This window comes from Podarcis muralis, chromosome 2 (genome assembly GCF_964188315.1).
Source record: "Podarcis muralis chromosome 2, rPodMur119.hap1.1, whole genome shotgun sequence".
In the NCBI taxonomy this organism is placed as follows: domain Eukaryota; kingdom Metazoa; phylum Chordata; class Lepidosauria; order Squamata; family Lacertidae; genus Podarcis; species Podarcis muralis.
The window spans coordinates 62,868,533-62,884,563 of record NC_135656.1 but is presented as its reverse complement, the minus strand read 5'-3'; the positions used below and the strand labels follow the sequence as shown (position 1 = coordinate 62,884,563).

Sequence of the window (16,031 nt, the reverse complement as noted above, 5' to 3'; positions counted from 1 at the left end):
GCTAGAAAGCGACCTGCCTAGCAGTTGCCCTGGTCGGCGATGCCAGCTAAGCTCGCCCGCGCGGGCTTTCCCCTCGCCCCGCCGCTTCCTTTCTTGGGCTGGCGGCTCCCTTCGCTCTCTTGAGGTTTTTCGAGACGCCGTCCGTGCGCGCGGGGGCGGTTGGGAGGAAGCAGCTCGCTGATTAGCCGCTCGGCTTATCAATCACGCGCCGGGGAAATTCCAGAGGGGCGGTCCTTCTGACTCACGCTTCCTTCCTCAGGAGAGAGAGAGAGAGAGGAAGCGGAGCGCGAGGGGGAGGGCGGGGGGAAAGGGGAGATGCCCGCGGCTCAGAGCCCACTAGATCCGGGAGCTGATTGGGTCCCTGTCGCAGGATCTCCCGCAGGTAGGATCGGGGCACCCATTACCCCAAGCCAGCCTCCTTTCTCCTTTCCTACGGGGAAAGAAATGCCCCCCCTTCCTTGTCCCTGTGGGGATAGAAGGGATGCTTTACGCTTAAAGTCGGAGGGGATGGATGCTTAGCAACGGGCTTGTGGTGTTTTCTTGGGAGGGGGGCGACCAAATGGTGCGCCTCCTCTTCCACGGTTCCTTGTGCCCCAGAACTCCGGTCCTGGAAAAGCAAATGAAAATAAGGTCAGCCCACCTTAAGAACGGAGACCCCGCTCCCTAAAGCGGGGAGGTGTCAGGGGTTGAAGTTCTGTAAAAGTTGAGACCCCGTTTCTCCCAGTGCCTGGTGGGTTCTGTGTTCCGTGAGAGGAGTCCTTTGCAACGTTCACAACAGGACGCAGGCACAAGTGGCTGGTGCAAGGTTTCACAAACGCACCTGTGCGCTGTGTGTATCTCCTTTGGAGTTATCAACAGGGAACCTGTCACACACTCCATAGTGCTGGATAACAAACGCGATTTATAGCTGAGGGGTTTATTGCCCCTGTTTTGTTGAATTAACTGAAGGGTTTCTTTATTTCAAAGCTCTCTACAGTGGCAGTAACAGAATGCTCAGGTCATGTTCGCATAGTGATTGTTAAAGGAGGTCAGATCCAGGGTCGGATTTAGGTTTGATGAGGCCCTAAGCTACTGAAGCTAATGGGGCCCTTTAGAAGTCCAGCTGTCTTTTGTCAGCAACAAATTGTCGCTGTTTTTTGTGTTGAATATATGCTATATATGGTAATTTATGGACCTAATAGGTATCTAAAGCCATTTGCACATAACAAAATATGTATTTTATCGAAGTAATTGTTGAACTGAAATACAATTAAGTAGTATGTTAATAGTGAAATACAATTAAGAAGAAATATATTAATGGTGAAATAACTATTAAGCTCTAACTTAAAATGATTTTTTATTCATAACAAACAATCATGCAAACACATTGGCATTGGGCAATAACAAAAGTTCCTTTAGAAACACAATTTTCAAAGACTCATAATCTAGTCTCTAGAAACTTGCTATAATATGAAATAATAGGTGTAAATATATGATGCAAACTACTAATAATTATAAATAGCAGAATGTAGGCACCCTATATATAGAAATGAGCAAACCAGTGATATTTTAGGGAGCAGGCTAGCAGGCGGGGCCCATTACTTACATCATAGGAGCCTACACAACACAAAACACTGTTGCTGTATGTAGGTTTTATTTTGTTTGTTTTTTATCTCATATTTAGGATATGTACATCCAGTTCCCCCCCCCTTTAAATTTCTTGGGGTGGGGGCCCAAGAGTGTGGGGCCCTAAGCTATAGCTTGTTTAGCTTATATGCAAATCCGGCACTGGTCATATCTTTTGCTTTAATGAGGCTACAATCTTCTATATGGGAGGTAAGCACCATTGGATTCAGTTGGATTAACCTCTCAGCCTTGGGTTGTGCTGAGAAAAACATGTTCAGGTTTAAAGATTGTTCCAGACTGCGATTCCACATAAATAAGTAAAATTATTTACTGATTTACTGTGTTGCTCGTGGCTGAACATATGCATTATGTTATTAACGCATTTTTAGTCTGTCCTTAATGAAGGCATAGGCACATCAATATAAGCACTGAAATACAATGCTATGCAACAAAGACCTGTTATTATAAGATTTAAAAATACCACTGGATAGCTCATGTGGTTAGAGCATAGTGCTGATAACCACTGGTGTGCAGTGACATTTTTCATCAGGGCCAGAGGCACCCGCTTGTGAGGGCGATGGAGGGGGCAGGGTGACGTCGTGCACGTGGCCATCACATCCACCCCCCCCCCCAAGCTGGGCAAAAGCTTCCTGGGCTTTGGGAATGAGGTGACAGACTTTAATATTTTAATTTACTCGGGACATTTAAGGGACTAACCTAGTTCCCCTAGTCAACTGACCACATGCTACTGCTGATAACCATGGTTGCAGGTTCAATCCCCACATGGGACAGCTTCATATTCCTGCATTGTAGGGGGTTGGACTAGATGATCCTCATGATCCCTTCCATTGTAGAATTGAAATCTATGAACACGAAGAAAACATGATTAGGACTACAGTACACATGGGACGCAGGTGGTGCTGTGGGTTAAACCACAGAGCCTAGGGCTTGCCGATCAGAAGATCGGCGGTTCGAATCCCCGCGATGGGCTGAGCTCCTATTGCTTGGTCCCAGCTCCTGCCAACCTAGCAGTCTGAAAGCATGTCAAAGTGCAAGTAGATAAATAGGTACCGCTCCGTCGGGAAGGTAAACAGCATTTCCGTGCGCTGCTCTGGTTCGCCAGAAGCTGCTTAGTCATGCTGGCCACAGGACCCGGAAGCCGTACACCGGCTCCCTCGGCCAATAAAGCGAGATGAGCGCCGCAGCCCCAGAGTCGGTCACTACTGGACCTAATGGTCAGGGGTCCCTTTACCTTTACACTGTTGCATTACTCGTATAAACCAAATATGTTCTTCATAGAGTTGACTAGCTGTATTACGACTTAGAAACACCAAGACCCTGATCAAACAGATATGTTTTCAATGCTCAACCATACCTCTAAGGGGGGCATTCCAAAGGGTGTGTGTGTCACCATGGCCACATAACTAATAACACCTGATGCGGACAGAAGGAAGGACCTCCTTTGAAGATCTCAATGCACGGGGAGGTGCTGATTCAAATATTTAAGTCCCGGCTTATGACACCTAGGGCCCAATCCTGTTCATGTAGCCTCCACTGATTGCAGTGGAGCTTACTCACAAATAAATGTGATTAGGATTGTAGTCTTAACTTCATGTATTTATTTCTGTCCTACCCTACTCCCCAGGAGCTCTGGCTGATATGCAGAGTGTTGTACAATCTTGTCTTCTCAGCACTTCTATGAGGTAGGCTAGACTGAAAGATAGTGGCTACCTAGTGAGCTTCTTGGGTGAGCAGGGAATTGAAGCCAACACTACAGCTATCACGCTACTCTGGCTTTTTATATCACTTTTGTCTTCTTCAGCTACTTTTCTTTTTCAAAATAGTGAAAGGAGGTATTATCCATGTTTTGCAGTTGGGGAAAATGAAGCCAAGGTTTAGTGGTTTCACTTTGTACATGATAGTGACTCTAAAGCGGCAGGTCTATGCATGCTTATTTGAGTAAATGCTCCTGTGTGACTTATGTCTGGATAAACATGCATGAAATTGGATTGCAACCTTGCAAGCCCAAATAACGACACATGGTTCATTGTCAGTAACTTTAAATGAAACAGGAATTAAAAGAAAAGGAGTGTTGTTAATGTATGCCTGGTTCCAAACAATATCTTTCTACCCTTGAGAAAGAGTAGGCAGGCCCTTCTAATTTTTTTCACTATGAACTGGCTAGTTGACTGATGAAAAAATAAAGGATAAATAAAGGATAGAAATGATTCTCACCAGCTATTTGCCCTAATTCCAATAGCTGATACATGCTGAGGTATTTTGGCCAGCAGAATTTGTAAATGTTAAAAAAGTTAGATGCCCCCATAGTGTCTACACTCCTTTTCTAATTGCTACTGAAATACATCAAAATGGAATAAAGGTATTTCCACTTAAACCTTTCCAATGAGAAATTTGCTGAAGTGGTCTTCCAGCAGGGCACAAAGCACATTTTGTAAATAACTGCATATTCTGCGTATTGTGAATGGATATTTAGCTGTTTTTTTATAGACCATTAAAAACAAACAAACCCATAGATCAGTTGTGTACCAATGTGAAGGTGATACAGAATTGCAGTGTGCAGAAAGTAGCAACTCAGAAAATGCCTTTACAAATATCTGCTAACATTTTGCTTATTAATCTAATATTATTCTGTTTATAAAATAGAAGCTGTTTTTGTGGATGTGTTTGCTTCAGTTCTGGAACATAGAACCAGTTGTTTCTTCCTATAGATCTTTAGCAATATGAGCAATCTCAGGGACACACATTCCCCCAAGCTATGTATGTTCTTGGCACATGTTGTACAGATGACCAAATGCTACCACAGTAATAATGGAATACTATGTTGAAATTCTGGTGATGAGTAAGCAATCCCAAGGATGGCATTATTAGATTACATATGTCAATGTTGTTAGTCTCCTCCAGTGATGCTGTTGGTTGTGTGAATTACCTAGCCTTCCCAAACTTGAATGGTTTGGTATTCCTGCATTCTTTTCAGGTAATCAGAATGTTACATAAGTAGTTAACTCTGGTCATGTAGCAGATGGAATTTTGACTATTGAATTATGTATCTGTACTTTCTTGTAAGGAAAGCTGACTTCATGGTTTCTCCTCTTGCGAATGAAATCATATTGGAAGGCTTCACTTCAAGGTAGCATTCTGATGGAGATATCCTGAGTTTCTAAGCTGTAGCATTCATGAAGGTAAAACCCAGCTTTGTTACATGCAGTCATGTGCTTAGTGAACCCAAGAGAAGAGGGAAGTGTGTTATTGTTGCTTCTAGGCTCTTGTCAGTAATAGCTATTGTCTTGGAGCCTTTTTCATCAGTTTCTCAATGAATATATGTGTAGAATATATGTGAAGCTCATGTGATTCTAAGTGATGTATATAATATTTAGTGACTTCAGAAAGTCTAATATGGGGGTGGTAGTGTTTAAATGGTTAATTGAAGATTATTTTGCCTGCAGCAAACTTGGAGGATCTATATTGACAATTACCACCAGAATTTGTATATTGCAAGTTGCATAGAGTTGGAGAGGGGTAAATGTGTTGCTTATAAATGTGCAAAGAGAGGTGCTAATTTTAATATCATTATGGTGTGTTTGATAAGTTGATCAGAACTTGTGGTCTTGCTGGCTGTTTCTATTCTGTTTGACACAAAAAGGATTGGGTACATGACAGGCTCTTTTTCTTTTCCCCATGTGGTTTTCTGTTTGAAGGTGAAGGTTTAGAGTAGGCCTGGAGGGAACCTATGCCCCTCCAGATGTTGCTGAACTGCTACTGCCATCTTCACTGACCATTCGCCATGCTTGCTGGGACTGATGTGGGTTATAGTTCAGGAACATCTGGAGAGCCACAATTTCCGCATTCTGGTTTAGAATCCATTGCATCGGGACCTAAACTTTGGGAAAGTGCTTAATGCAATTTTGTGTTTCTCTCTCTGTGACATTTTTCTGAACTTCATATTCTATTAGGGATGTCTGATAAACAAAATTCTAAAGCCAAGAAACTGGGATAGAAAAACTAGGGGCCAAATGTCTTTTGGGACATGAGTTGTGGGCGCCAAAACAGAATGTCTAGTCGCCATGGGGGGGGGGGCAGCAACACTTTTTATTTATTATTTTGATAAGCATTAACTAATACACAAATCACATAAATAACACATTGTTGACACATTGTTAATATCACATCTTAGCAGAAATTGTTAATACATGTTTAATTTGGTGTTTGCATTAAAAACATTGGTACCAAACTTTAGTTTTCAAAACACTCTACTCTTTATTGTTAAACTCCTTTACATATTGTCTATCCTTAACATATACTCCGAGGCTTCAAAGCACATACATTTCAGTAATCCTTGAGTGTTAGCCAGGCACAAAAAATGGCATCCAGACTTTTTGAGGTGCTCCCAAATGGAGAATATTTAGGCGCAAAATGCGCCTGGCACCCTGCTAATTTCGAACCCGGCAGCCAAGGGAAGCTGCAGTTCCTATTGAAAGTTTGTGAATGTGTTTCTCTCTAACTACCATCTCTTTAGTAAAATTAAAATTGTTCTCTGTATTGCATTTTGCGCTCTCTCTGTGTAAATAGAAGAATCGCTTTAGTTTTTCATGATCTATTGTTACCAGATGGAACAGAGATGAGTTGCAAGTTTAATTCTAAAAAGTTTTGACAGGTCCTGGCCACATTTGATGCTCTGAAGCACATGGAGTTTTGCTATGCTTGTGTGCGTAGGCATGTGGGTTTTTCAATGCAAAGGTCAGTGTACAGTGTGCCTTCTTTCAGGTTGAGCAAGGCATGACTTGTGGGTGGAAGGAAGCATGTTGCCAACTGCTGCAGTTGCATCCAAATATCAGCATACTATATCTTTGCCAGCATAAGTTGGAGCAACGTTGATCCATCTTCCATTATTTTTAACACACGTACCCAGCCTCATGCACTTTTTAGCCTCATCCTTTCCTCACTCCCTTCATTGACCCTCTTGTGATTTTGTTTTCTATACCTAAGTGTTAGTATGAATGTCAGAAAACTGCAACCCTGTCGGACTTGCAAAAAAAAATTTAGACCTGCATTTAAGGTGGTTGTTGTTGTTTTAATTGCGAGCTTCTTTGAAAGTCTTCAGATGAATAAAAATAAAGTGTGAAAACAAAATAACCTTCAAAGCAGCAGTGACACATCTTGAATTTAAAGCAAATAGGGTACTAAAATTTTTAAAAATCTGAAAGAAAATAGTAATAAGACCTGGGCAAATGAAAATACTTAAAATACATAGGGGTCAACACTAGGCAAGCCTTATTTGGGAGCACATTCCACAGCTGAGATGCTGTCATAGAAAGCGTATTCTTAATTTTATTAAGCATTTTTAATATCCTGCCTTTCCAACAAAATATTGCTGATGGTAACTGAAAAGAAAATTTGTACTAGTGCAAGCAATGTTTTCCTATATATGCCTACTCAGGAGTAAGTTCCACAGAGTTTGTTCCCAGGTAAGTAGGTGTAAGATAGCAGTCTAAAACACTCCATATAAATTACACACAGAGACAGAGAGAGAGAACTGTTCAAAGATGTACAATTATTTAAGTCCCTCTCCTGAAAACCTATTGATTTGATTTTCTACCAGTTAGTATTTTGTGCATCTGCTTGCCATTCCACAGTGTCATCACAGAGGAGATATTTGTCCATATCTTGTACACACAGGTGCATAAAAAGTGTACCCCCCCCCAAAAAAAATATAGAGGTTTAGTTACCAGATGCAGATTTTATGAAGATTTGGTTGACTGATCCATTCGCACTCACACATGAATGAATTGACTAAGGCTGTACACCTGTGCACACATATCTGGGAATAAGCCTCATTAAACAGAGTAAACATGCATAGGGTTGCATTTCTGTGTGGATTGTAGCCAGAGTTTCTTTATACCAGTTGAAATGCCTTTCATCTGAGGAGTACTGGTTTGTCAACCAGGATTTATTTGGATTTGTGCATTAACACTTCAATCTTGAGTTTTCTCTACACCAGCGTTTTCCAGCCTTTTCAGCTTGGTGATGCATGGGTTCAAATTTACCCATCAACTTATTGTCAGATGAATTTTGGAGCTTAGGTCTCTGGCAGCCAACAGTTTCATTCATTTTAACTGTAGGTTTGCCTGTTCTTGAGACATCCAAGCAAAAATTTACTTAACATGGAATTTGTTAAAATATTTATAGTTATTTACTATTTTGTTTATAGGAATGTAAGAGTTCCAACCACCAATTTGCAGGATATTGCTTCATAAGCTGTTTTAAAAAAAATAAAAATGAATACAGCTGCACAAGCAGTGTTAGATGTAACAAACTTCAACTCACCCTTGGTTTAACTGTTAATTAACTTGGCGGTAGATTCAATGATGGCTCACCATGGGATCCTTGTGCAGGGAGTGTTACAGCTCGCTTCTGGTGCTCAGGTTCCAAAGGCCGTGGTGATCACTCAGGGCTCCTCCTTGTGTGAGCACTTTGTGGCGGGCCATCACTGCTAGCAGTTCCCAAGGGCTTTTTTGAGCTTTTCCATCATTTTGTTACAGGTGTCAAAGCAGCCTTATGATATACCAACTGAGCAAAAGAGTTGTAAGGGGTATTAATTGTATCAGTTAAGTATTACACGCGGGTGGCGCTGTGGGTAAAACCTCAGTGCCTAGGGATTGCTGATCGTAAGGTCGGCGGTTCGAATCCCCGCGGCGGGGTGAGCGCCCGTCATTTGGTCCCAGCTCCTGCCCACCTAGCAGTTTGAAAGCACCCCTAAGTGCAAGTAGATAAATAGGTACCGCTTTATAGCGGGAAGGTAAACGGCGTTTCCGTGTGCGGCACTGGTGCTGGCTCGGCAGCTGCAGCTTCGTCACACTGGCCACGTGACCCGGAAGTGTCTTCGGACAGCGCTGGCTCCTGGCCTCTTAAGTGAGATGAGCGCGCAACCCTAGAGTCGGACACGACTGGCCCGTATGGGCAGGGGTACCTTTAAGTATTACAAGCCATAGTTATTTTGGGTTTGCTTATAAAGCATGTGACCCATTTGCGCAGGGTTTATGACCTGCAGGTTGGGAAATGCTGTTCTAGATTATACTTGTATATCCAGTTCGTTACCAAAACAGATACAATTGTTTCAGCCTTGGGGCCTGTAAACACTTCCAGTGGAACAATCCTGTGTAATGATGCTAGGCTCCATCTTACGTCAGTGCCAGCCAGCATAGCCAATTGGGGATGGTGAGTGCTAGAGTTCCTGATGTATGCAAGCAACTTTTTTTTTTTTTGCTACTTAAAGGGAATGTGATGGGAATGTAGAACTCTCTGTATGGAGATTTTCTCCATTCTCTAGCACAGCATGAACAAGTTCTTCTGGTCTACAAAAGCCAGATACTCTCTGTTGCATATGCATGAGTATCACTTACTGGCCCATTCTATGTCAACATACAACTGACGCCCGAAAAGACAAAGTTCATGGGAGGACAGATTTAGCAACAGTGGAATCTAGAACAAGAAGGTTGGGTGGCAGGAAAGCATTAAGAAGCCCAGCTCATGCTGTAGCAATGTATGTGTGCTGTCCATTGGGAACCTGTTGAAAACCTCTCACTCATTGGTTCGTCTCTGAGTAATGCAATGACTACAGTAGTTTCTCATGTGTTCAAGGTGTTTCTGCTCTCCACTTCTCATATTCCAAAGATTTTCTGGGATAGCTAATTTAGGATGGAACCTAACCACTAAGAATGAAGACCAAACCCCCCCCCCCACACACACACACTTCATTTGTGAACAGGATGGACATGTGAATGCTGGCTCCATCACAAATCAGCATAGAGATTGTCTGTACAAGTGTTGTTTTTTTAAAAAAGGGAAACCCCGTTTTCTCTCCTGATGTGACTTATTATTAGTCTTCAACAAATTAATCTGGCTCCTGTGGATATTGTGGTCATGGTCATAGCTTATCCTGTCTCCAGAAAGGTAGATTAATGATGTAAATTACATTCTTCTTCAAATGTAGTCACCCAAATGGCCAAATACCTAGATTGAAGTTGACCGTCCTTGTGACTGGGGTGCTGTGGACTCTTATTGGTTATTCTGTTTTCTATATTATACTGCCCATTTTCTTTCCTTTATTATTTTAATATAATACGTATAATATATATTAAAGTGTTTAGAGGGCACTGTTCATCTAAATGAAGTGTGAGTGCAAGGATTACCACTAGCACAAGCGGAGTTTCCCCGCCTCCCCCTCTGTCATCCCCAAATCCTCTGTGGAAGGTTGGGGGGAAACTCAGAACAGATTTAAGGGGGGATGGGAGGGAGAGGAGGAGAACAATCCACTGTGTAAAGTGAAGTCCTTGCGTTGATGGAATGTATGTTGAAAACAACCCATGAGGTTCAAAAACCAATATAAAACAAAATACATAATTCCCAATTATGCAACCGTCAGGGACAAGAATTTATAGGCACCCAGTACACCTCACCCCTCCTCAAAAACCTGGGCAAAGGGTTGTTTGACAGTGGAATGGACTACCTCAAAAGGTGATGGACTCGCCTTCATTGGAGGTCTTTAGATAGAGGGTGGCTGGCCATCTGTCAGGGATTCTTCAGTTGTGATTCCTGCATTCAGCAGGTTGTACTAAATGACCCTTGGGTTTCTTCCAACTCTGCAATTTTGCTTTTCTTCCGCTACTGAAATAGAAGCAATGGCATGGTGAGGTTTTGCAAAGGTGTAAGGCTGCCACAGAGAGAGCCTCCCTGTGGGGCCCCAGACTATGATTCTCATTAGGTGTGGAGACCACCAGCAGAATATCTTTTGTAGATCTTAAAATTCAGGCAGGTTGGTATGGGAGGAGGCGTTCCTTCAGTATTTTGGGCCTGGGTCCTTTAGGGCTTCAAAAGCCAGAATCAGCACCCTAAATTGGGCCCAGAAGGCAGTCAGAACAATTGTCTGAGAATTGACATTGTATGTGAAGTCCCCAAGGCAATAGCTAGGGCCCTGCACCAGTTACCAATTCTGGACTGTTGTCAGGGTCAACCCCATGGGGAGTGGTTCCACCCTGCCCCGCCCCCCCCCCCCCGAATTGGCTACAACATACATTCAGATTCGGCAGAGATTAATGTTCCTTGCTCCTGGGGGGGGGGTGCTTGTGCATTGTGTGATCAGCACGTTCAGAGACCTACACACACCACTTTTCTCAATCAGCTTCCTGTCAGCTGCTAGCGATTCTCCAGAAATAGACACTGTACTCATGTGTCACCTGGTGAGCCAGTGACTCTGTCTCACTGCTTTGATAAGCTTTCTGCTTCATTGTCAGCTGGGCCTGAATTGTCAGGCTTTGTTTGACCTTGACCTGCTTTCAGAGTGGGTGCCCGGTGGATTAAAAGTGCCGAAAAAATATGTCATATGCCAATGAGATAAATGCAGAGAGGCAAAGAGAGGGGTGTGTGTTTCTTGTGCCATTAGTTCTTGCCATTTCCTAAAGCATGCAAAACTTCTCAAACTGCAGGAGGGTCACCAGCTGCAAGTATTTTTATTTATTCCTTTTCTTTGTTACATTTATATCCTACCTTTCCCCTAAGGAGCTCAAGATGGTGTTCGCAGTTCTCCGCCTCCACATTTTATGCTCAAAACAACCCAGTGAAGAAGCTTAGGATGAGAGGCAGTGACTGGCCCAAGGTCATCCTGTGAGCTTCATGGCTCAGTGAGGATTCGAACTCTGGTCTCCCAAGTCCTGGTCTGACACTGTAACCATTACACCACACTGGCTTGCTGACTAAGGCAAGCATCACAGAGAATTGAATAGGCTTTTCATTTCCAGCCTCTCTTAAAAGAGGTTCCCCACCCCTTGGCATTGCTCTACAATATGTTGCCCAAATTGCCTGTAGAGTGTTTAATGCACTGCTTCCAGGGAGATGAATTTTTGGGCAAGTTATGAAAGCTACACTTATTTTAATGAAGTGTAAATCTTCCTGTGGTTGGTCAAGGCTTAAAACACACACACACTCCAGATACATGCCAGAGGATCTGTGCAGCTGAATGCCAAACACATTTTGCTAACTTCCAAAATAGCTGCTACTTGACATACTTGCATGTAATTTCTCGGTCTGTATTTATGCATAAGATTTGGGGGGGGGGGGCAACAAGAGAGAGTGCACTCCAAGAGAGTGAAGCACAAAAGTGAAATTTGTGACAAGGCTCCAAAAATGCAATTATGGTCTGGCGTGCTCTGGGATTTCTTGTTTTTGAGTTCTTCATCTTTTGCTTTGCTTAAAATTGGTTGTAGCCAACAATACTGTCCCTTTTAGTTTGAGGAATTCGTTTGCGCATTGGAGCTTCCTATCTCTCCCCTTCCTATCTGTTCTGGGAGTTCCCATAATCTTCCAGAGCAGATTTGTGGGGATATGCAGAGAAAGGAGAGGGAGGGGAAGTTCTGTTGTGGAGGCGCAAGTCCTAATGCAGAAGTGAGGAACCTTTGTGACCAGATCTTTATATTCTCCATCCCCATGGGAGTAGCTAGGATTTTCTGACTATTTCTATTTTTAGTTAAGTAGAAACTACTTAACTAAACTACTCCTGCTATGCCCCTGTCCACCCCTATGGGCCAGTGTTGACAGCAGGAGGGGCCACCATGTATCTGCTTGCCCTCCTGCAAACTGTATGGGCTTCAGTCAAACCTGGACTACCTGTGACCCACTAGGCCAAATGCAGCTGACCAGCCATGTTATGGAGGCTCAATCAACCTGCCATTGCCCAGGGCTGTAAAAACTGGAAAGTTGACAAGGATGTGGCAAAGCTGGTGGGCTACCTTACTAGAAGGGCTGTAGCTCAGTAGTAGAGCATCTGCTTTGCATGCAGTTGGTCCCATGTTCAATCCTGGGGTGTTGAGGTAGGACTGGGAGAGAGCCCTGCCTGAAACCCTGGAGAACCACTGCCAGTCAGTGGAGAAAATACTGAGCTAGATGGATCAATAATCTGAATTGATGTAAGGCAGTTTCCTGTGCCCAGCTTGGTATGTCCCCAGTTATGGGATCCTGGCCTAAAGAGATCTTTGCTCTTTTTCCAAGGATCCTCGTCGTTCTCTTCCTAGTTGCATGTGTCCTTTCCCCACCCCATCAAGTTCTGGGCCACCGCAGAGGCAATGGTGCTACATGTGCAAACTAAGGTCAAACATAAGGGAAATGTATTGGAAGAAGGATTTTTCTTCTCCTGTTCCAGTTCTCCCCATTCCTCCGAAACATTCCCTTGGAAGTCTTTCTTGTAAAAGACGTGGTGGTTTCCTTCAGGGGAAACTCCCTACATTAATTCATGGCAAATGAGAAGTTTGGAAACCAAAGGCGTTTAACAGCAGCCTGGAGTCATTCAACCCCCTGTGCACTGCCTTAAATCATCTTGCGTTCTTGTGGCTTTTGCGTTGGGGGGGGGGACACGTCTGTGTTTTTGTATAGAGGGAAAGAAAGAGATCTTAAATATATTGTTGTGACCATTGTGTGGGGGAAATGCTGTCCCCCGTCCTGGCTTTTGCACAGCTGATAGATAAATATAATTTGTTAATGAGTCGTTGATGACTGAAAAAGTGATTTTGGAATTGGAATGTAGCCTACAAAGACAGAAGTCTGAGCAAGGAGAGGGGTGTGTCCCAGGGACATGTTGTCGCTTTTGTGAAAATTGGGGCATCCCTAAATATGAGTATTGACTACCCAGGTACTTGTGTGTTTGTAAATCTGCTGATAGCATGAAAAACACCCTCGTCATAAAAAATGGCCCCTACAGAAACTACCTCTGAAGTATTTCCTACCACTTAGTGGAAGGATGAGATAATATATTTGCTAAGAGCTTGCGGGGGGGGGGGGGTGTCGCATGACCTTGAACAGTGCAGGGAGAATGCTTAACAATTGTTGTGTCTCTGCGTTTTCACGTGCAAGCAATGTTCATTGAAAGAACTGGGACTCGTGTGCATATGAGTTTAGAGACAGGAGGCAACTCACTTTTGTAACTAGGTGCCCAGATCATAAATAAATAGGAGTTACTCAGTTTTTACTTGGTGTGTCAGGAGAACTGTTAGTATCATGAGAAATGGAAACTTCCTTGAAAGAGCCATGCTCAGATGGAAAACATTTATGACAATGTTTTCTCACCTAGCTTTTTAAGAACCTTCCTTTGTGGGAAGAAAAAACCCCCATGTTCCTAACCATCAGGCATTTAATTGCTGTTCTGGTCCTGGATTATGCCAGGTTTCAACCCTTGGCTGGAAAATCCCCAGCATTCCTGACAGGCAGGTTGTGTAAACTGGGAAACACCTCCAGAGATGAGACCTTGCAGGCTTTTGTTGTGCAGTAGCGGTTGCCTGCTCTGCCGCTTTCTTGCAGCTGGAGGGTGCCATCTGTCTGTCTTTTCTTTGACACAGGTTGTGTGGCAAAGCATTTTCTGCAAGTTGGTTGCCTTTGAAGGATAAAAAGGATGGTTTTGTGCTAAGAAGACAGACCTATAGTGATTGAGAACGCTAGACCTAAACACTTGCGTGCTGCCTGAGGAGTTGCTGCTGCTGTTATCACCTTCCCCCTCCTCCTTTTGCCTCCCTCCCTCCTCCTCCTCCCTCTGCTGTCACCTTCTCTAATTTGGGGTACCTTTGAGACCCCTTCTTTGAGTGATGCTTTGTGACTGAGCTGGCTATGGAGAGAGCCTTCATTACTGCCATGTTGCCTGATTGATGGCAAATCACTCTGATACCTCACTCTGTTTAAAAGGACCCCTTCCTCTGAGGGAGGACTGGTGGACTGGGACAACCCTGTTAGGAACAACAGGTTAGCTGAATCCTGCCTTTGGAGGTATTGGCAAAGTTGAGTTCCTTGAGTCCTGTCAGGGAAAAAGTCAGGGTATAACTAAATACAGTTGACTCCCCATTTATGTGGGGGTTACGTTCCAGACCTCTGCATGCATCAGTGAAACCATGTGAAATGGGGAGTCGCTTGTATCAGCTCAGCTAACACATGGGGAAGAAGCACGCGCAGAAGTACGGCTTGCACAGCTGAGCCATGCCACATTCTCTTTGGGCTCCCGGGAGGGTCTCCTTGCATGTCAGGAGGACTCTCCAGGGTGCTCCCCGTTTTTGGGATCCACTTCTGGGTTCCCGGCACCACGCAGGTGTGTGGTTGCGCACACAAAGAGTGTGTGTAAATAGGAAGTCGCCTGCAACTAAATAACTAAATAACAGTAGTACTGAATTGTAGTCAACTTCATTGTTCACCCCGACTCCAGATAACTTGCAAGTAAGTTAGATAGCACCAGTTCCAAAGTCCTGTGTGGGACCTATCCAATTATTTTTTAACCACTGAATGATCCCTGTGAAAGCATGTCACATTACCCATTTCTGCAAAATCATGAGGGACTTTTCTCAAAAGTTTTTTGGAAGTCCAAATATTGTTCCTTGAGGTGATCTGATATCTAAATATAGTTGTGTTTCAAAGGGTTAAGATGAGTAAACTGATTCTTTCTCAACAAGGCTTATTCTGCTCTGTGTTTTCATTATTCTTGTTTTTAGCAATGCTTTCTACCAATGCAGCCTCCAGGAGGAGCTAAAGTGGTAGAGAACATTGTTAAAATCAAGAAGAAGAGCAGGGCACAACTCGCTTAAGTCAGAGGTGGACCTGCAGTCCTCCAGATTTTTGATTCCAAATTCCACCATTGGCCACACTGGCTACGGGTAATGATAGTTGTCATTGTGGCCTGCAAGATGGCCTGGAAGGCCATTGATTAGCCTCCCTCTGCTGCCCTAAATAAGCAAACATATCTTACAGAACTGGTGCTAGTGCGTGTAACACGAGGACTGGAAACTTTATTTAAAAACAAACAAACACCAAAATTCTCTGGAATCCAGGACTCATGGCCTGCACCTGCCACAATTGAGTGATTTGATTATTTCCATAGTCAGAATGCACAAAATTGCTGATATGGGGCAGGGTGACGGGAGTTCTAATGAACTATAGTGTATGGCAGAGGGGTTTATGCAGATCATGAATGGGGGGGGGGGAATAGTACTTTTATATGTATATGGAAATGCTTGCGTCATTGAATTTAATGTCATGGGTCTGTGAAATCCCTCAGAGCAGTTAACTCCTGACTCCTCCACCCCCGCACATCTGATCAGTAGTTTGTTCTTTCTTGTTGACTAGGCAACTAACGGCTTATTCATTGGTTCTAATTGTTTGTATTTCACTTTGAAAAATACAAATCAAGCTGGCTTATGAGTGAAATCAAACTGCGATAATAAAGTTGCAATAAGTTAATACTGGAAACTCATCCCTCCCGTGAGGCAGATGGTGTCCATCGCCCCATATTGCGGGAATGAATTTTGTAAGGTGAGTGTGGGTTATGTGAGGAAGAACTGAACGTTGCTTTCTTCTGAATCTGATGCCAGCCACATTGGGTGAATCAG

The 16,031-nt window shown here is 43.5% G+C and overlaps 1 protein-coding gene across 5 annotated transcripts in view; it reads left to right on the top strand.

The window, feature by feature from the left end:
- The first annotated feature begins 226 nt into the window (after positions 1–226).
- The window catches only part of TNIP1 (TNFAIP3 interacting protein 1), a 52,291-nt gene continuing 36,486 nt past the window's right edge, over positions 227–16,031 (top strand). For 4 of the 5 annotated variants that reach the window (XM_028718296.2, XM_028718297.2, XM_028718295.2 and 1 more), the window contains exon 1: positions 227–382. Coding sequence is in view for 1 of the 5 variants with exons in the window: in XM_028718299.2 (XP_028574132.2) it covers positions 316–382 (67 nt within the window). In the remaining 4 variants the exon portion in view is untranslated. The remainder of the gene's footprint in view (positions 383–16,031) is intronic. The other variant, XM_028718299.2, reaches the window with a different exon arrangement.